This window comes from Salvelinus sp. IW2-2015, linkage group LG3 (genome assembly GCF_002910315.2).
Source record: "Salvelinus sp. IW2-2015 linkage group LG3, ASM291031v2, whole genome shotgun sequence".
Lineage (NCBI taxonomy): Eukaryota > Metazoa > Chordata > Actinopteri > Salmoniformes > Salmonidae > Salvelinus > Salvelinus sp. IW2-2015.
This window is the reverse complement of record NC_036840.1, coordinates 5423694-5446052: the sequence shown is the minus strand read 5'-3', so window position 1 is coordinate 5446052 and position 22359 is coordinate 5423694. Positions and strand designations below refer to the sequence as shown.

At 41.8% G+C, this 22359-nt stretch overlaps 1 protein-coding gene across 1 annotated transcript; it reads left to right on the top strand.

Moving 5' to 3' along the window:
* Window positions 1–708: 708 nt before the first annotated feature.
* Window positions 709–17964, top strand: zgc:165507 (monocarboxylate transporter 2). The gene is made up of 5 exons (XM_023966641.2): window positions 709–795; window positions 11499–11750; window positions 15740–15883; window positions 16236–17045; window positions 17481–17964. Exons 2-5 carry the CDS (start codon window positions 11534–11536, stop codon window positions 17753–17755), a joined length of 1446 nt encoding a protein of 481 aa, XP_023822409.1. The 5' UTR covers window positions 709–795; window positions 11499–11533; the 3' UTR covers window positions 17756–17964.
* The last annotated feature ends 4395 nt before the right edge of the window (window positions 17965–22359 follow it).

The following is a 22359-nucleotide window of genomic DNA, read 5'->3' as shown; positions in this document are numbered from 1 at the left end:
ATCTGTGACCAACAGATGCGTAGGTGTATTCCCAGTCCATAGATTAGGCCCCAATGATTTCATTTCGATTGACTGATTTCCTTATATGAACTGTAACTCAGTAAAACCTTTGAAATTGTTGCATGTTGCGTTTATATTTTTTGTTCTGTGTATATATAAATGTGTATCACAAGTTGGGCGCGGCGCCTAACGCCTACACGGGCGATTGGCGCTCTAGGATTCAATTGCTCTTCAAACAGATAAACTGGTCAAATTGGCCAACGTAAGTGATGTGAAAATATATTCGCTACAATATTTTGATGCATAGTTTACTAGCACGAAACAAGCGTTTTGACAACTCTCTCATTACACGACTGTTTAAATGAATCCCCGTGATAAAGCGGATGACCTACTTCGAGCTTGTGTTGAATGGGGGCACAACACGCGGAGCGTTCTCCAGTGGAAGCTAAACCACATAAGGTAAACCACATTTCAATGACAAAAGAATGATAAACTCCCTCAAACAAATTATCGAACGCCCCCTCTCCTCCCAACGGGTATTGGAGCTTGCGCCGGCTGGTTTTTACTTGATGCTCTGGCGGGTCTCTTGTCTCCAGCGCTAGGCTACCGGTGGTCAAGAATAACAACAGTAGCAGCAGGATGGGCCGCCTTCTTTCAACGCTCTACGTCACATTCAGCTTCCTAGTAAGCGAATTCAAATAGAATACAGCCCCATCTTCCCGCAACACTGACAAGGTCAGCGACCAAGGACCACATACCACATTTGGGGATAGACCGCGCCTATATTCGCAAAAGGTAATATGCGTTTCCTGAAAGTTATGCGTGATGAAATAACACTTACGAAGCTGCCGGTGCGTTTTGTCCTACAATGAAACGCGTTGCTTCGGCATTTAGAGAGCATTTAGAGAGCTGCTTGGTCATTGGGGCAAGAATAGCCCACACCACGTTGTCTTAATGCTTTATAAAACAAATAGGCTGGATTTTGAATTACATTATTTTTCAGTTTGAAATTCACATATTGTGCGTAATCACGGAGTTAACCTAATGTGGTACCGACAGACATGTTCTTCGTTACTCTTAGAATACTCCCAAGATTGTGCGAATGATGTTTATAGACTACAGTAGCCTAGAGAATTATGAGTACTTTTTTATGTAGGCCCAGTGTAGATTATGATATGCATATTTGGCTGGTTCCATCCGGTTTGTATCAGCAGCACACGCACACAGAGTATCTGACCACACGGATTAGGCTCTACACGCGCGTATTGCGAGTCATCACTGATCAATCAGTAGGTCTATTGTACATCTCTCTTCTCATCGCGTGCGTCTCGATAGCCAATGTGAAGTAGCCATTTTACCACAGAGATGACACAGTTACTAAATCCTGCTAGTCTATTATTATCTAAGGATCTGATCTGAACGTTTTTCCGTAAACAGGTTTGGGCCAAGCAGAGGATGTTTCACTCTCCGGGTCAGCTGGTGGGCTTTAAATATAACACCGGTCAGTCACATTTGACCTGCCTTGGTTCCACCTTGACTTGATATAGGAAAGGGAAAGGGGGATATATAGCACGAGATAAACCTGTTTTTTTACAAAATGACCTGCGATGTCTGCCTGGTTCTTGGGTAATGCGAGATGTTATGGGAAATTGGGCAATATATGGCTTGCATTGTTGAAAGAAATGTAGACAAAGAACAATGGGCCATAGATTTGGCTATGTGCCCATATTGATTATGAATTAATAATGCACTTGAGGGGTTTTCACGTTCCTCCCCAGGTCATGACTTTGCTCTGTGGTAGGCCTATTGGAGAAGTTTTGGTACTGGCGTAGGCTGGTTCTGTCTCTGGTACTGGACTACTTTCTTTGGGTTACTAAAGGCAGGGTAATATGTAGACATTGCAGACATGAGAAACCTTTAACATTGGTGTACTGTAACCCACATAGGGGCCTCTCCACTTTGTTGAGCCACCACTTCATAGTTGACCTGACAGATGGCTAGGAACCATTCAAATCCCAATAGAAATGTTGCATGCTAGTGCGCTAGTCTACGTAGCTAAATAATACATGGATGGTTAGCTTCAAGCTTAGCTGACTCATCTCCACAGCCCTTTGTCATCAGCCTCTTAGCCTCACCATCCATCTCCATCTGACTTCCCAACCCCTCTGGAGATAAATCAGTTTTATAGTCAGGCAACTCACAGGGGAAAGGGTTTGTAATCTGGACTAAAACAAGCAGCCCGTAGGCCGTCATTCACTGGTGTGATTAGGGTAATATGACTTCTGACTCGATCCTAAATACTGGACTGTTGTCATAGCCCTCAAGCCACATTCACTGTCCTCTGCACTAATGTCTTTCACTGTTTTCATGTCAACTAAAAGCAGTGTTCCCCCTGACCATGTGGGTAGAAAATCATTCCTTTGGGCTGCTGAGTTGCTGAGGTTTCAGCCCTTATGTGTTACAATAATTTCCAAACAAGTTTGTGGTGTTGACATAGTATTTACAAAGCAGTAGTTCTGATTATTGTTGCGCACACAATAGGGATGAGGGAAAAATCCATAGAGTTACATTTCGCAATATTGTTTTGGACAAATATATAGATATAATAATGATTTTCTAATCAGCGTTAGCTAGCACTAGTCAGCTGTACCTGCGCCAAAACTCTGGTATTGTTCATCCTTAAGCTTGTTCTCCATCTTCTTTTTAAATATTGAAACAACATGTTTCCAGCACTTTTATTTCCATGACTAATCAAAACTCATTTTCTCATGCTCTGTCTTGTCTCTGCAGCAGATTTAGTGAGCAATATGTTCCCATATGTTTGAAAATTTGGAACATCAAATCGCAATAAAATCGCAGTATCGAATCGCAATACATATAGAATTGTGAGAATCACAATACATATCGTATAAGCAGCTTAAATATCGTGATAATATTTCGTGAGCTCTCTGGCAATTTCCAGCCCTAGTATACATGATGCTATACACGTGCTTCTACACCTGCATTGCTTGCTGTTTGGGGTTTTAGGCTGGGTTTCTGTACAGCACTTCGAGATATTAGCTGATGTACGAAGGGCTATATAAAATAAACTTGATTTGATTTGATGATGTTTAATAAGTGCTTGCAAGATTCAATATGAAACCATTTCCAGTATCCTACACCACAGAATATTAGGCATACAAATGCATTTGATGTATACCCTGTGATATGTCAACTGGAGTCAGGTATGTATTAGGTTGCATACCTTCAGTAAGTCCCTAGCCTGGCACAAGAACCCTTGATCAACAACGTGGCTTAGGTGCTGCGTCCAGTGCTCCAGTCCCATGGTGCTGTAGTAGAAAACAGGAAGTGGAGCTCAGACTAATCCCCTGTGAGTAGCTGAGTGGTCCTCTACAGCCGTAGCTTATCAAAAGAAGTTGTAAGAGACAGTTCATGTTCGGTCAGAGCCCAGTTTGTTTATGCTTTTTCTCCAGTTATGAATGTCCTGTTTGGTGTTTACATAGCCTAACACTTACTCGGTGGTCCCCTTTGACCCCCTCTCAAACAAATACTTGGATGAAATGTCCCTCAAATCAATGTAGGCTAATTAAAAAAAAAAATGCTGTAGAAGAATTTAGAAGAATCATCTCCACACCGTTATCAAACTACTAAAACTTTACACTTTTAATGTGTGGTGTAATATGTATGTTTCCCCATACCATTACTTAGGCGTTGACGCTGCAGCAAATATTGGCATGGATTAACAGGTTGGTTCTTGGCACTGGCAGCACTGGATGTTGCTCCAGGGGCCATGACACTCTGCCTAGACAGAAATCACCACTTTATTTAGCTCGCCCTGTGCGCCAGGAGGGCAGGGTTGGCACTTAAAGACCAATGGAACGGTTCCAAAAGTACACTACCTTCCTGGCGTGCTGGGTGAGCTAAATAAATCGCACCTGCTGACTATGCACAAACACCGCTCAAGGCCTTCCATGGTAATTAAAGGTACTTACTTAGCGCTGAAGACATGTCTAATAAGTAGTCTAAGTGGGTGTGGTTAACTGGTAGATGGTAGATAAGTCACCACCCATGCATTTGAACAAAATCAGCTCGGTAATGGGTTAAGAGAACCTGTAGTAAAAGGTATCCGGTAACACTTTACACCAAGTTGTTCTCATACCTGTGTAATGACTTGGTATTTACTCTTGTAATGCCATTATATTAACAGGTATATTGTTGCTCAAAATGTCTCCTTATAGCCTAAATGTGGTAGATAGACTTATTGTGTGCTTTGCCATTACCAGTTGTTCATGTAAGACTACTTGCTGGGTGTGTTGCCGTAGAAGTTAGAAAGCAGAAACTACAATAATAAGGTATCAAACACCTATTGATTATTTTCATTGAAAGACCAATGACTGCTGGGCAGGGTGTGTCTACTCTGGTTGTCAGTGTCCCCATTGTCTCTCAGTAGTTTCTCTATTGAGAAATCATTGAGGTTGTTGTTCCTGTTGCGTCTTTACTATACAGGTCTTTAAAGAGGCAACTGTATACTGGATCACTGTTTCTGGTATATTACTTTCCATCTTGATGAATGTTTATGTCAACATTGAATCGTTTTGTGTGAAGTGAGAGTTGGCAGTTGTGGTGAATGATGAACTCGTAAGAATACACTTTAGCTACAGTACATACATTACTTTAAGGTGACCTCGAGGTCAGGTGCCTGCTATCGAAAAGGCTACAAGCCCCTTCAACACCACCCTGGCTTACACTTTTGACATGCCAGTCCTAGAATTAATGTATTGAGAGAATGAGAGTTCATTTGTTTGCTTTCAGTTTGCTTTCATTATATCATTAAAACTGCGATATGTAACTTTTTGGGCCACCTGACCAAATTCACATGGATATGTGAGTTATAGGTCTGTCATTCGCATTGAAAGCAAGTCTAAGAAGTGGTAGATCTGTTCTAGGTGTGCTATTTCTATGCTCATCATTAAAAGCGCTCACTATGTGGTAGTGATACAGTGAATAGACCTGAGGATCTAAGAAATTATACTCTGCTGGGTGGAATTTTAAATCCTGTGTCACCATTTTCCACTGCCACTTTGACCTCAACCAAAGCATGTTATGGGTGTCGAACCAGAATGGTTTGGTTTTCTACTTGAGAAGAACAAATCAGGAATTCCAGAAACAGTCTGTGTTTTGGGAAAACATATAAACATGGTGGTAATATTAACATTTTGGAGCCTCTTCTTGAAAAAGGAAAAGTCTGCAAGTTATACAACGAGGCCAATAATTGAGCTTTTATTTAACTAGGCAAATCAGTTAAGAACAAATTCTTATTTACAATGACTGCCTACCGGGGAACAGTGGGTTAACTGCCTTGTTCAGGGGCAGAATGACATATTTTTACCTTGTCAGCTAAGGGATTCAATCCAGCAACCTTTCGGTTACTGGCCCAACGCTCAAACCACTAGGCTACCTGCTGCCCCAATAAGCCAACAAGTATGGAAAGCATGTTGTATAGGAAAATGTTTTGACCGGGGCTGGGCACCTGCAGTATGGCCTGACATATGGCAATGGTCAATGAAAATTGCTTCTGAAGACAACACAGAGTTGTATAGAGCACTGTAATGGGGAATATTTCAGATGAATAAAGTTCATATTCAGTTAAGAGTAATTAACACAATACTTTATATTTATTAATTTCTTTTTATGTAGTACACATGATTTCCAGTGTTCTATTTGTGACACTCATTTGTGTCACAGGTTGATGGTCACTAGACTCCTTGCGGTATGTTATGTATTAAACTCATATCTGTTGATAGTGATGGACGTCAGACTGGAGGTACACTGAACCGAGGGCACACTGATATTGTATTGATGACCTTATGAGCTTTGTATGAATTCATCACCCAGTGTCTGGTGGAAAGCAGCCGGCAAAGTTACTGTCTTTTGTCGTGACTTTGTACAAGACTCTCTGGCTGTTGTTTAGAGAACATTGGTGCTGTGATATCAAATAAAAAGGGGGTGGGGGGAATATGTTTAATTGTCACATACAGTGAAATGTGTTGCTTTAATAGGGTCAGCCATAGTAGTACGGTGCCCCTGGAGCAAATTAGGGTTAAGTGCCTTGCTCAAGGGCACATCGACAGGTTTTACACCTTTGTCAGCTCAGGTATTCGAACCAGCGACATTTAGAGAAGGCGGATTAGACATTTCTCTTGGCTTCTGCTCTGGAGATGTTCTCCCTGAATTCTTATAATCAATCAACATGATTTTGATTGATGTGATCAATAACTGCTCTCCATTTTGTTCACCGGGAAAGTCCCCTTTACAAGCACTCATTTTCTCCCTCTCTATCAATCTATTTGCTCTCCGTCTCTTCCTCATGTCTTCCTCTCCCACAGGCTATTCAGACCACATAATCAGGTAGTGTATGATGCTAAAGAAAACACTTGGCTCAAATCTTCTTGTCAGTTTCATCCAAGGTGACACAAGATTCCTTGAGGCCTAGACTGTCACAGGAGTGGCCTGTACCTGCCTGAAGGCCTGCGGATACACAAACCAGAGTACAGCATGGTGACGTTAGTGACCTCGCAATGCCTGAATGTCATTCATACCTTTGTGCAAGGGCCCAACAAGAAACTTCTACACTGCCTGTTTTACATTGAGGCAGTGACTAGATATGAGAAAAAGTGAAGTGTTTTTAAAAAAAATCATTGTTCTACTTCACCTCTATGACCGTGGCAAATGGAGTAGCTGCTATTTATAAAACAAATTATAACACAATGTCAATGAAAAAAAGGGTGATTATCCTGTAAATTGCACAGCTCAAAACCGCAACCAGCCTCAGAGTGGCTCTATATTTACTAAAATTGTTCTGTCAGGGTGGTGCCAAGATAGCTCTGAGTAGGTTAACTATCCATTTTCATTTTCGCTCTGCACACTCTATCCCACATAATCCTGTTGGGTGTACCAAGAGACACAAAGCCACCAATCCTGCTCATCATGTGGCTCATGGGTAGTCAGTCGTGTTGCTGCAGGTGCTGCATTGTGTCCGTTAACTCAGTTACACGTCTTTTCTGTGTCAAGCTCCATGGTTACTCAACGTAGCTCACCTGAAACAGAACATAGACAGGTTCACACACACACACTATTGTGTTACATGCTTTGATCAGCTTGTCATTGAGATAATTCAATTAGAGGAATGCTGTTGTAGTTGTTAGCTGCCTGCCTATGCATTCTAATTCGAAGGCTCCATTAACCTTCCCTGAAGTTTAAGATAACAGGAGTGTTTCGAGCACGGGTAGACCTAAGGTAGGCACACTGTTTGCTCAGTTCAACAACGGGCAAGGACAGGCATCTGAGGTGTCTTGTGATTGGCTTAGACCGGACATATCCCTCCGGTTGGGTGGGACTGTGGTTGGTTGTCTCTGGCTGTGAAAGCATCTGCCCATCCCTCTGTGTCAGCTGCTATTCTGAGACACCAAACAGAGGAAAGACACATTACAGAGGACACATGATGACATCATGGGGAGAGGGGAGAAACTACTGTGGAGCACAAATAATGAATAAACGTCTCTTGAAAAACACAAGTAGGCTCATGTAAGTCAAATAGCCTAAACAAACTTGTTTTGTTTACTTACAGAAAGTTTTTTTGTGCGTGACTGCACATTTGTGTGTGACTGTTATCATCGCTTACAATGTGTGTTTTGGTATTTTCAGTATACTATTCAGATTTATAAACCTAAGCAGCTTATGAGTCCTGAGACCATGTTATGCATTGTCGTCACGTTTAATCAATCAACCCCACTATCAACCCCAGACAATAATCAGATTAGACTTTATTACCATATGGATGTTTGAAAAATAGACAATCTCTTGAGTTTAATTAAAAGAGCAACACATGAGAATATGCACAGAGGATTATATATTTTAGTGATTAGCAATTTATTTTTGCTTAAGTTAGAAATGTTTTAAAAAATGTAAGTCAAGCACCTGAACAGAGTGACGTGAAGATGCCTGTAAGAATACATTTTCTGTACCACTTCACCCTCCGTTAAGCCCACATAATACAGGTCACAAATACTCATGGTGTCTGTTAAATAACAACCGTGTTTACATAGTCGTGATGAAACAACGCCTTTATTTAGAAAAGCTAGGCTGGAGGTATTCCTTACCTAAACAATGTTGTGTGTGTGTGTGTGTGTGTGTGTGTGTGTGTGTGTGTGTGTGTGTGTGTGTGTGTGTGTGTGTGTGTGTGTGTGTGTGTGTGTGTGTGTCAGAAGTCGTGTAGTAGTTATAAACCAGCTGATAAAATCTCAAATTTCAACTACTATCAGTTTTAGCATAAAATTAAAATATACTTTTTAATGTCTTTTATAGTGACGTTGAGCATGCGCGGACCAACTGTCAAGTGTCTTCACTGACATTTTCAACCTTTCCCTGACTGAGTCTGTAATACCTACATGTTTCAAGCAGACCACCATAGTCCCTGTGTCCAAGGAAGCGAAGGTAACCTGCCTAAATGATTACTGCCCCGTGGCACTCACGTCGGTAGCCATGAAGTGCTTTGAAAGGCTGGTCACGGCTCACATCAACAGCATCCCAACAGATCCACAGATGACGCAATCTCAATCACACTCCACACTGCCCTTTCTCACCTGGACAAAAGGAACACCTATGTGAGAATGCTGTTCATCGACTACAGCTCAGCATTCAACGAAGCTCATCACTAAGCTAAGGACCCTGGGACTAAACACCTCCCTCTGCAACTGGATCCTGGACTTCCTGACAGGCCGTCCCCAGGTGGTAAGAGTAGGGAACAACACGTCTGCCACACTGATCCTTAACACTGGGGCCCCTCAGGGGTATGTACTCAGTCCCCTCCTGTATTCCCTGTTCACCCACGACTGCGTGGCCAATCACGACTCCAACACCATCATTAAGTTTGCTGACGACACAACAGTGGTAGGCCTGATCACCGACAACGATGAGATGGCCTATAGGGAGGAGGTCATACAACTGTCAGTGTGGTGCCAGGACAACAACCTCTCCCTCAATGTGAGCAAGACAAAGGAGCTGATCGTGGACTACAGGAAAWTACGGGCCGAACAGGCCCCCATTAACATTGACGGGGCTGTAGTGGAGCGGGTCGAGAGTTTTAAGTTCCTTGGTGTCCACATCACCAACGGACTATCGTGGTCCAAACATACCAAGGCAGTCGTGAAGAGGGCACGACAAAACCTTTTCCCCCTCAGGAGACTGAAAAGATTTGGCGTGGGTCCCCAGATCCTCAAAAGGTTCTACAGCTGCACCATCGAGAGGATCCTGACCGGTTGCATCACCGCCTGGTATGGCAACTGCTCGGCATCTGACCGTAAGGCGCCACACAGGGTAGTGCATCACTGGGGCCAAGCTTCCTGCCCTGGATGGCAGACCAATATAATAGGTGGTGTCAGAGGAAAGCCATAAAATTGTCAGAGACTCCAGTCACCCAAGTTATAGACTGTTGTCTCTGCTACCGCACGGCAAGTGGTACCAGAGCGCCAAGTCTAGGACCAAAAGGATCCTCAACAGCTTCTACCCCCAAGCCATAAGACTGCTGAAGAATTCATAAAATCGCCACCGGACAATTTACATTGACATTGCCCTCCCCCCTCCCTTTTGTACACTGCTGCTACTCGCTGTTTATTTGTTATCTATGCATAGTCACTTCGCCCCCACCTGCATGTACAGATTACCTCAACAAGCCTGTATCCCCTCACACTGACTCGGTACCGGTGCCCCCTGTATATAGCCTCGTTATTCTTATTGTGTTACTTTGTATTATTACTGTTTATTTGAGCCTACTAGGTAAATATTTTCTTCTTCATGAACTGCACTGTTGGTTAAGGGCTTGTAAGTAAGCATTTCACGGGAAAGTATACACTTGTTGTATTCGGCACATGTGACAAATAAAGTTTGATTTGATTTGAGTAACTGTTTTCATTCACGTTTTCCTTTTTCCTTCTGAGAGGTCAACCAATCACAGCACATGGCGACTAGTTTAGCTAATTGCCTGCCGTTGACAGCTGAGACAGGGCTGAATATGAATGAGGCTCCACAGCAGTGCAATCTGATCTGGCCACGTCTTGATGAGAGACAGAGACGATATAATTTATTGATGCCACTGACTTCAGTGCACCCTGTTGTTGTCATGGAGCCTGTTTTACAGCCACTCTTGAGATTGAAATGAAAGGTTCTAGTTTTAGAGTTTTTGTGCCCTTCTGGTTTGGTTGGAACTTCAACCACTTTCCTCAACAATTTACCTTGATTTTTTATTTTTTATTTTATTTAATTTGACCTTTATTTAACTAGGCAAGCCAGTTAAGAACAAATTCTTATTTTTGAATAGAGTTAGTGTGCTATGTGTCTACCTTCAATCTTCTAACCCACCTAATCAAAGCCATGCCACACCCCTGTTAAGCTTTATCGTCTCTAGAGTATGGCTGAGCATGTTTTTGCTAAACTACGATAATCCCATTTGAATAAGCTTTTACTTGTGATGTTGAAATGCCTTCATAAGCCAGTGGTTGGTTGTGTCATGTCAACGTATGTGAGATCAGAATTATATAATTTATGCAATATTGTTGTTGTTGTTGATTAAGCTCATTGGATCCCGAAGGCACATATTAATATCACTCATCAGGTGTTGTAGATTGTGTGCCTGGAACTAAGCAGCTGCCTCTTACCCATGATATCTCTTGAACAATTTAGAAAGTGTGTATGTGTGGTGTATGTGTTTATATACGATCAGAGACATGTTTGCTTTGTCAATAAAGACAAGTGATCTTGGTCCCTGCTGCCCGTACACCTCTCCCCTGTCACACCAGGGGGATACCCTCAAGGTGAAAAGTGGGTGGGGCAAGGGCTGGTCTAGTTTCAGGTAGAAACTCAACCTTGTGACAAGGGTGATTAACTCTGTTAGTGTGTGTGCGCTCACGTGTATTCTGGAGCTGAGATTTGGTCTTATGACCCAAGTCAAGAGTTTAAATGACAAAAGGGACATGGCCTCAACCGGTGGTAAACAGTAGGGCATACACTTAAAACATTCCATTGTCAATGTGGTATTGGTGTTAGCTACAATTGTCTCCAAACAACCTTTAACCTCTGAATATAGTGTGTAATGGTCCACATAAGTGGTCCACCTTATGTGGGAGAGAATAGTCTACAAGTAGTCCACATATGAGACCTTTTTTTATTATACATTTTTTATAACTTACATTTTTGTTATTCATTTTTCAAGCCTAAGTTTACAGTACAGAAATTAATCTTAGAAGGAATGGAGATGTCATTATCATCATTATTGTCCAATTCCCCAACTAAGAGAGCTTTTCAACGGTTTCTCTTCCTCTTCATATGTCCCCTGTACTGACCCTCTCCTTCCTCTTCATATGTCCCCTGTACTGACCCTCTCCTTCCTCTTCATATCTCCACTGTACTGACCCTCTCTTTCCTTTTCCTCTTTCCCCCTCCAGTAAACAGTGAGCGCTGAGAGCCAGCCGGGCCAGAGATGCCACCCCCTGCCGCAGGCCCCCCAGCAGTGACCCCTCCGGACGGGGGCTGGGGCTGGGCCGTGGTGCTGGGATCCTTCATCTCCATCGGCTTCTCCTACGCCTTCCCCAAGGCCATCACCGTCTACTTCAAGGACATCCAGAAGATCTTTGATTGCTCCTACAGCCAGATAGCATGGATCTCCTCCATCATGCTGGCCGTCATGTACGCAGGAGGTAAGAAGTTCATGTCCAGGTAGTCTCTTGATGAAGTCGTCTGTCTGATTTGTTAAGAGTTGGGTTTCTGTATATGTAGTGCCCTGAGTTTATCTTCACCATGTGACCTGTCCAGGGAAAATTCAGGCCCTAAGTATGGGGCAAGGTACCTGTACTGATCTGATTGTGTGTCTCCTATGAGAACCTATGACCATATTTAAATGGACATTCAAGACAAACACACGGTTTCTGTGACTAGTCATAAGCGTATTGTAGTAGTAATGCATCACGTTCTCCTTCTCTGCATGACTTTACCCCTCACTAGGTTAGCCAGTAGGCACCTTGCTTGGCAATGCCACGCTGGCCATCTGTTAGCGGATGCCATCCCATCCAGTCATTTCTAATTGTTGCTGTCAACAGGGTTTGTTGTATCCTAGACCGTTGTTGCGATGATGGTGACAGTGATGGCCAATTGGCCATAGAGAGCCAAGGACACCCAATACCATCCTCTATATGTGACAAGCCTGTACAAGGCACTTGTCCCTCATTAAAATGTTTAGTGTAATTCATTCATATTGATCTCTGAGCAAAGGGGAGAACAGAGCTTCATCAGCTATTCATTAAACACCTGCTCTCTTGTCCTATGTGTTTGCACCAGCTGTAGCCTGATAAAGCAATTGTCCTTTCAGTGTTTAATGCATTCTTTATTTCTACAAGCAACGGACAGCCCAGTGCGGTATATGCTGCTCTCTGGAATAACATGGCGGAAAAACAATCACGCATCACCAAATATTTACCCCAACCAGAGAGCTGCTTATTGAGGGTGTTTGTCCTCTTGGAAGAGAAAGGAGACTTGTGGCTCCTTTACAACGCACCTGTTGTTTTCACACCGCCTGCCGTCTGTGCTGTTGACGCAACTGCCACCTCCACCACGAGTTCAGAGGTCAGACACTTACTGAATTCTCTAGGGCAGTCATCAGGCAGACTCCCTAACTGATAAGATAGCAGTGCCACTTATGATGCTGATTGGATGCAATCAAAGAGCAAACAAACTGGAAATGCTTGCCATGTCCTCAAACATCAGGATATGCCAATGTGTGGCTCTTGCTGATTTCAAACAGCAGCCAACCTATTTTTATGATGACACATATCACACACATATTAGATACAACCACAAATGCGCAACAACTGGAAGTGAAGGCAACTATTTCATATCTTCCTGGATGTTTGGCTCAGAGATGAATGATTAGTAATGATGATGATGGGTGCAGAAAAGAGCCCAAAGGGAAATATTGTGAAATATTGCACACTATTGCATCATCTATATGCCTACTGCAGATGTCCTGTTCTCCCGTCCCTCCCTTCTAGCCTGGCTGAGTGTCGCTCTGCAGTGACGTGCTAATATGGAGGCTGTGTGTGTGTCAGTGTTGGATCAATGTCACTAATCCACACAGAGAGAGGGAGAGTTGACCTTGACTAGGCTAGGCAGCATGGCTACATACAGTACCTTCCTCTGTTGACAGTCAGCACAGCAGAGCTCTCTCACTGCCAGGCACATTAGCCTCAATGCTAACTGAACTGTCCAGAAGAAATATGGCTAGCTAAGCTGTGTTTATTAGTCGATCAACCACTGATAGAATTCATGTTTGCGTCCTTGTATGACTGCTCTGGAAAACAACTCTAAGCTTCATATATCAGCGCTTTATTCCGTAATGAGAGAGAATGAGAGACATTAATAATATGATGGATTGCAAACATCAGTTTCCTGCATAGTCAGCTATCTTGACGGTTTATCAACCTTTTCTTTTCCAACCTCACAAATCAGGGAGTGGTAGAAAAATGTGTTAGACAGCAGAAAGATGGAAGTTTGTGTAACTAGCTTTTAGGTCCTGTGAAATAAATCACAGCTGAAAGGGTAAATGACGGGTGTACCCATCCTCTTGTAGGTATTTGTTTCCATGATTGAGCCCATATTTTGCCTCAAGTCTGGACACAAGCAACATTAAGTTATGGTATCTGATCATACTTCAATAAAATGTTTTATTAATGGGCCCAAGCATGTTGGTAGGGGCTGAGATACAGTATGTTCAAAGATGGCATGTTGAATGTCAATAGTAGTCAAATTGTTTGTCCTTAAAGTTACTGTCAAAACAAACTCCTAATTTGCTTTTGGTAACCTGGAAAGTCTGTCCAGCTATTGCAGCAATTAAACTTCACTTATGAATTCCTTTTTAAAAGGAGCTAATATGAAACCTCAAGGGCTCCCTCCACTTGGCCGATCCAGGCTTCACCACCAGACTCAGGAGAATACTGATAAGTGCTCTGTATGCAAATGAGGAGGGCTCTTCTCCTCAAGGTCGAAAAAAGATTCACGCAGAGCAAATGAAGTCAGGCGACTTCTTCCCCAACCTGCTTTTTAAATAGCACCGCTCCCCGAGTCCGACACAGATACGGCACATCTTCTGCTTGCTAATGGGGGCATTATTCAAAAAAGGGAAAAATCTTTCATTACTCTTATCGTTTCTTATTCAATTTACTCTTCCTTTTGTTTAAAGTCTGTCATGAAAGGGGACATTGTGACATGCCATAGAAGCAGAGTCAGTCCTCACCCTATCAAGTAGTGGAGACCAGAGGTTCAAACATAACAGGACTTTAGAAATACAAAGGATAAAGTTTCCCTCAACAACAACTTTTAGAAATTTGACAAGGACACAATTTAAAAGGAATTGTTTGGACCTTTCAGAATGATGTACTATCAATGACCATAGAGAGGGTTGAATAACGGGTTGACCCACTAAAACCAACATCTGCTAAGATTCACTTGCTGCCAGTTGTCTTGTGTTGTATGCCTCTAAGAAGTTGTGTGGCAAGCCCTTATTGAAGGTAAAAAGGAAATGGAAAGTGCAGTGTGGCATAGTAGCGTGATGCTGGTCGGCCCACTCAACTCATCTGTGCGTTTACTACCAATATCAAGTGCTTACTGTTACTCATGGAAAATTGTGAATTACAGAGAAACTGAGTTGAGGGACAAATGGGCCATGGAGCCAAGGTCTTCAGCTCACTTCAAGGTGTGTGTGTATCATAGTTCATGATTCCACCTCTTTTCAGATATGAAAACATTGCATTGCAGTGCACTTTCAGCAAATACATCTGGTGATGCTACAATTCAAAGGAGTCCATTTACGTTAACCAGCGTTCTCTCGCTGTCACGTATGAAACCTATCTATGCCCATGCAGTGTGTATTCACACAGTCAGTGTCTATTATCCATTTCATAAGATAACTGGTTGCCACATTGGGTCTCTGTTTTGCATTAGCATGGCAGCTGTGCCTTGAAAGCTTATGAAACAGAGAGACCCATTGCGTGTCCAACCAGAGCTCAGTTCAATGTCTTCACTCAGCGTGTCGATGATGCTTGACGGGCGTGATCGATTTTGACTCATTCCGTTTGACTAACACTCTATTAGTTTGGCCCTCAGCTCTCAGTGCAGCCTGTCCAAGGCTGACAGGCACCAATTGGTTAATCTGGGTCCTGAGTTATGTCCAAGACCTCATCTGCACTCTGTGTCATTGGTCTTGTTGGTCCAACAGTACATTTATTGCTTGTCGTGATGGGATCCCTGATACATATGTAGCAAAGCTGGAAAATAACAGATGTTTTGTCAACGTGCTCTGTACTTATTGGCAATAAGGCAATTTGTTTGTTTGACTACTAAGATAATGCTGTGTTACACCCATGCCTGTTTGTTACTGATCTCTCAATGCAGCCCTCATCCCCTTAAGAATACATGCAGAACACACAACACGATGTTGTACATTGTTTACCAGTATCAACAAGGTCTTGTTACAGTACTTCTATTTCCAGAGCCGGGAAGTTTCACGCTGTCTTTCAACGCTAACAAGCTTAAATCATTAAGTAATCACTACATGATTACCCTAGTCTATTACAGGCTGAATGTTTGGGTTGGATGAAAGACCATGTTTTTAGTATCTCATTTGTTTCTCTTCCAGGTCCCATAAGCAGTGTACTGGTAAACACATATGGCTGCAGACCTGTCATGATCATGGGGGGAGTACTGTCTTCTATCGGGTTGATATCTGCTTCCTTCTGCAACAGCGTGGTGGAGCTTTATGTTTGCATCGGTCTTATAGGAGGTAATTCCGATGAAATCCATTTCAACTCATTCAGAGTTAATTTGATTATAGTGTCAAACTCCTTAAGTAGCTGGTTGAAAATAGGCCTACAACTGATTTGGACTTTTCCATTCTGTGTTTCACAAAGATCATAGTAAAAGACTATAGATACATTACAAGAGTACAGTTAAGCTTGATTTGTCAAATMATTTAATGACCACAGTCTGGCTACTTGAAGAAAATGTATATTAATCCGAATGTGTATTTCATGCTCACTGTCATATATGCCTGAATTATCTTATCAGATAATTAACTTGTTAGAAATGTATGTTCTTTTTAACTCTAAATCATATTATCCTCTCTCCTCACAAAGGCCTGGGCCTAGCCTTTAACCTTCAGCCAGCACTGACTATGATTGGCAAGTACTTCTATAAGAAGCGTCCCATCGCTAACGGAATAGCCATGGCCGGTAGCCCAGTATTCCTGAGCAGCCTAGCCCCTTTCAACCAGTACCTGTTCAACTCCTTCGGCTGGAGGGGCAGCTTCCTCATCCTGGGGGGCATACTGCTCAATTGCTGTGTGGCTGGCTCCCTGATGAGGCCCCTGGGGCCACCGCTGGGCAAGATCAAGAAGGATGAGGAGTTGGTCGTTGCCAAAACTGCCACCAAGAAGAAGGAGACGACCACTTGTTTGGGGACTGTCAACAAGTTCATTGACCTGTCGCTTTTCAAGCACCGCGGTTTCCTCATCTACCTGTCRGGCAACGTCATCATGTTCTTGGGCTTTTTCTCGCCAATMGTCTTCCTGACGGCCTAYGCCAAGGACATAGGCGTGGACGAGTACTCGGCCGCCTTCCTGCTCTCCATCCTGGCCTTCGTGGACATGTTTGCCCGGCCCTCCATGGGGCTCCTGGCCAACTCCAAGTGGATCCGGCCCAGGATCCARTACTTCTTCAGYTTYGCCGTGCTCTACAAYGGGGTGTGCCACATCCTCTGCCCCCTGGTGGAGAGCTACACAGGCCTGGTGGTGTACGCCGTGTTCTTTGGCTTTGCCTTCGGCATGGTCAGCTCGGTGCTGTTTGAGACCCTGATGGACCTGGTGGGGGCTCAGAGGTTCTCCAGCGCTGTGGGGCTCACCACCATTGTGGAGTGCTGCCCTGTCCTCATTGGTCCACCTCTGGCAGGTATGTCACTGATCTCTCAACTCATTAGTACTTAATTCAGTTGTGAGACATTGCTTACTTTTTAAGCAGTTGATATGCCAAAGGAATAAATTAAAGTCACTCAATTATTGTTTTAAGGAGTGCTATTGCTTAGTAGTCATTCACTTGGTTTGATCTTGGTTATAGAGTTTGCTGATTTAGAGTGGAAAAGCAATATTACATTTTGGAATTCTTATAATATGTGCTTATTTGTCTAATTACAATAACAACAAATGGAAAGTTAATTCTGTGATTATTGGTCCTTGACAAAATGCTTCATTTATTTGGGATAATGTCCTCATTAAAGATCAGTAGACATGAAGAAACTGATAAAGGCATATTTGGAAATGCAGAAAATAGCGATATGAAAAATAAAAAATGTAATAACATTTACCCTTTCTATGCTCTTATTTACAGGTAAACTGGTGGACATCACCAAAAACTACAAGTACATGTATTTTTGCTGTGGGGCTGTGGTGATCATGGCCAGTATTTGGCTGTTCATCGGCAACTTCATCAACTACAGACTCCTGGCCAAGGAGCGCAAGCAGGAGGAGATGTACAAACGGACTGAAACCGAGGACCCTGACCGGGACCAGGACCAAAAGGAGACAGACGGGGACGCCCAGGCCTTGGAGGACATGGTAGACCCCAAGGATGAGGACGCCATGCAGAGGGAGACCAACATCTAGAGCCCCTCCCTACTGCCAACCACACTCCCCTTCACCACCACCCTCACGTCCCCCTCTGCCACTATCAAACTGCAGACTGAGCTCAAGGGGGGGGCATCCTGGTCTTTCACTCTCCAGGGTTCCGCTCGGGGGCCTCCCCGCAGGGGCCCCTCTGTTTCAGAGACACTCAAACTGCCAGAGTAACAACGACAACCATGTTGTGGGATACTGCATGGTGTATTGCTGGAGGAAGGGGTGACTGCCCTGACTACTACTCAAACATCAGACTAGCCAGAGATAATGGTGTAAGATACAGAACGCATGTTAGGAGGCCACAAGGCTTGGAATATGAGAAAGAAGCTTTTGTCGCGTATCTAGGAATCTGTGAAATGCGACCTGTCGACAGAAATCTAGTACTGCTCATGTATTTAGCCTGTGCCACTAAACCTACCACACCAGCAGCCCAATTCAACTGTTTTGATTGAAATCAATACAGGTTAATATCCCCGCTTCCTATGCTGGGAGCTGACATGCGAGGACACATAAAGTCCGTTAGTACCAGGGTTATGGTGAGAGACAGATATCGTTGCAACACAGGAACAGAGATGAGTTCGTTGTTTGGTGGCTCCAGTGACCATGTATTATACTGTCCTTTAGCGCACTGTGTCCGTTGTGTTCGTTAGCTAAACCTGCACAACTGCCATGCTTCTAATCTAACGGTAACACACCCACTGTTTTATTCACTATTGCATATTGCACATGGAGTCCGTACGCTGCACTACTTCTAAACTGCCCATGTTTAGGCCTCATCCAAAATAACAATGAAACAAATGAAATTTAATCATATTTAATGAGGTTGGATGTCAATTTGTTTTATTGGCTGTGTTTCCAAGGGGCTTATTAAGAATACTTGATATTCACAATCAATATCATCTATAAATGTGCATATTGTTGGTTTATACCAAATAAAGAATCCATGAGCAATATAACCTATTCCTAGCCATTGTATTGATGTACGTATAAACAGGGATATTCATTTTTGTAGTCAATGGTCATTTCTGGGAGTAGCTGTTTAACTTTCACCAATGATACATTGCCTTACGTAAAGAATGCAGCTAAGTTGTGTCAAATATACAGTACCAGTCAAAAGTTTGGACACACCTACTCATTCAAGGGTTTTTCTTTATTTTCTACATTGTAGAATAATAGTGAAGACATCAACATTATGAAATAACACATATGGAATCATGTAGTAGCCAAAAAAGGGTTAAACAAAACAAATCATATATTTTATATTTGAGATTCTTCAAAGTAGCCACCCTTTGCCTTGATGACAGGTTTTCACACTCTTGGCATTCTCTCAACCAGCTTCACCTGGAATGCTTTTCCAACAGTCTTGAAGGAGTTCCCACATATGCTGAGCACTTGTTGGCTGCTTTTCCTTCCCTCTGCGGTCAAACCATCCCAAACCATCTCATTTGAGTTGAGGTCGGGTGATTGTGGAGGCCAGGTCATCTGATGCAGCATTCCATCACTCTCCTTCTTGTTCAAATAGGTCTTACACAGCGGGAGGTGTGCTGGGTCATTGTCCTGTTGAAAACAAATCATAGTCCCACTAAGCGCAAACCAGATGGGATGGCGTATCGCTGCAGAATCCTGTGGTAGCCATGCTGGTTAAATGTGCCTTTTACTCTAAATAAATCACTGACAGTGTCACCAGAAAAGCCTACTCTGCATCTCACAAAGACACAGTGGTTGGAACCAAAATTCTCAAATTTGGACTCATCAGACCAAAGGACAGATTTCCACAGGTCTGATGTCCATTGCTCGTGTTTCTTGGCCCAAGCAAGTGTCTTCTTCTTATTGGTGTCCTTTAGTAGTGGTTTCTTTGCAGCAATTTGGCCTGATTTACGCAGTCTCCTCTGAACAGTTGATGTTGAGTTGTGTCTGTTTCTTGAACTCTGTGAAGCATTTATTTGGGCTGCAATTTCTGAGGCTTGTAACTCTCACGAACTTATCCTCTGCAGCAGAGGTAACTCTGGGTCTTCCTTTCCTGTGGCGGTCCTCATGAGAGACATTTTCATCATAGCGCTTGATGGTTTTTGCGACTGCACTTGAAGAAACTTTCAAAGTTCTTGACATTTTCTGAATTGACTGACGTTCATGTCTTAAAATAATGATGGATTGTCGTTTCTCTTTGCCTATTTCAGCTGTTCTTGCCATAATATGAACTCAGTCTTTTACCAAATAGGGATATCTTCTGTATACCACCCCTACCTTGTGACAACACAACTGATTGGCTCAAAAGCATTAAGAAGGAAAGAAATTCCACAAATGAACTTTTAATGCACACCTGTTAATTGAAATGCATTCCAGGTGACTACCTCATGAAGCTGGTTGAGAGAATGGTCAAGAGTGTGCAAAGCTGTCATCAAGGCAAAGTGGCTACTTTGAAGAATCTCAAATGTAAAATATATTTTGATTTGTTTAACACTTTTTTGTTTACTACATGATTCCATATGTGTTATTTCATAGTTTTGATGTCTTCACTATTATTCTACAATGTAGAAAATAGTCAAAATAAAGAAAAATCCTTGAATGAGTAGGTGTGTCCAACCTTTTGACTGGTACTGTGTATATATATATATATACATGAAAATGTATTTATTGAAGTGTTATAGAAATTACCAAATTAACATGCCTATTGTGAAACGGTTAAACAGCTTCTTGTGTGACCTTAATTTTTAAGTACAGTATTTCTTCCTTTCAGCTCTAACTCTCTGAAATGACTTTTTGAGGGAAGTTGTAGTAAGCATAATGTTTGCTTGAAGAATTTTGTCAGCAATTTCTATTAACATGATAATAAACAACGTTCACGTGCAGTTCCATATTTACACAATTCAATGTGAGCTTCACTTAATTAATAATATCTTTCATTGCACCACAAAAGTTATATATGTCAATATGATTTAATATATGTTTAATTATAATTTGTGCAAATAATTACCTAAATTAACAGTAATTAACTATATTATGTTATATGCAATATATTTTAATGTGCAATATACCATAACATAACATTGTTTGACATTGATTCTAAATCCTCCGTTGGCTGGATGCCACCTACAGAGAAAATTATTCATATATTTTTTAGAATTCTTAACATCCATCACTTCTTGTGTTCTGGTTAAATAGCTCAACACAGCTTGAAACAGACTTATGCACTTGTTAGATTGTGGTAATTTGCTTACCGTCCCAATTTATGTGTAGCCTACCAGCATTTCATATTTAGAAAAAGATTTTTTTATATCATTGTGGTTTCTGGTAGTTTTTAACTTGACTGTGGGCTCGATTACATTGGCAAGTGTCACTTGTTATCTGGCCTACGTTTTGCTTGCGGCTGCAGGGTCTCTATTCCCGGTCACTGACAACAGGGGTCAGTATGCAGTAGTTCTTAAAGGATGAATGTACTGTACAATCATTTTTATATATCAAATAGCACTGCCCCCTACTGGTTTCAAAAGACCTAGACCAAATGTAACAATCTCAGCTGCCCTCAAATAGCAGAACAACACATTGTTCTCAGAGGCTGCTCTTTTGTGATGTCAAAAGATAAGAAATTCCAAAATGAAATAAGTAATTCCACACTATAAGTATGTCTCTTTAGTTTTGATGTTCTGTATTTTAAGTTTGATATTTTTATTAGATTTTTATGGCCATTGAATATATTTTCTTTGTATTTTTATTTCCCTTCTATAGCTTCAACAGGTGTGTATATACTAGTATTTCACAGGGTGTACATTAACGGTAGATTGACTTAATAAACACACTGCATTCATGTGCTGCTGTGGCAAAGCCATTTGTAGGCAATTATATTTGTTCTGGAGCAAAATCATGTTCATTTCCATGTTCAACCATGTGTAGTATGTGTATGATTTGAGTTTGTGTTTTGTATAATTAGAAGCATTATTTCTAAAATAATAAAATCATAGTGTTGCTTTTCCCTTAAGTTACCATATCAATTGCTTATTGTCATTCCATAGACAATGTGGATGAGCTGAAGGATTTGTGATGCTGTTTTTGGAATGATTTAACTCTTCGGTATTCAGCAGTTTCTTTCCTTTTCTTATAAGTTATATCCTGTTTTTATTGTGAAGGAAACATAATCATATAAGGTTGTAACACTTTCACTTAAATAGTATATTCTTTATTCCAATGCAACACAATATAACGATCAGCCTGTAACTTTGATTTGTGCCACAATTAAGTATAATATATATGACTTATATTGAAAAAAGTAATACTTCACTATACTCATTATATACAATGAATCTACAGTATTCAGATTGTTCTGTACATGGCGATGTGATGCGTTTTTAAATGTGTCATGCTGAAATTATTTGCATATTATTTAAGGACCAAAAGGAAATTATATTGATTCAGACTATTATTAATGAGAACATTTAAATTTGGGTCAATTGAATAACAATTATGCACCATTAGCCTTATCAAATACACTTGGCTCCTATGTATGAATGATTCTGTATTATAATGTTGTATTTTGGGCATGTTTGGTATGTCGGTGACTTATATATATATTTTTTTCTGTACAGGTTAATCTGAAC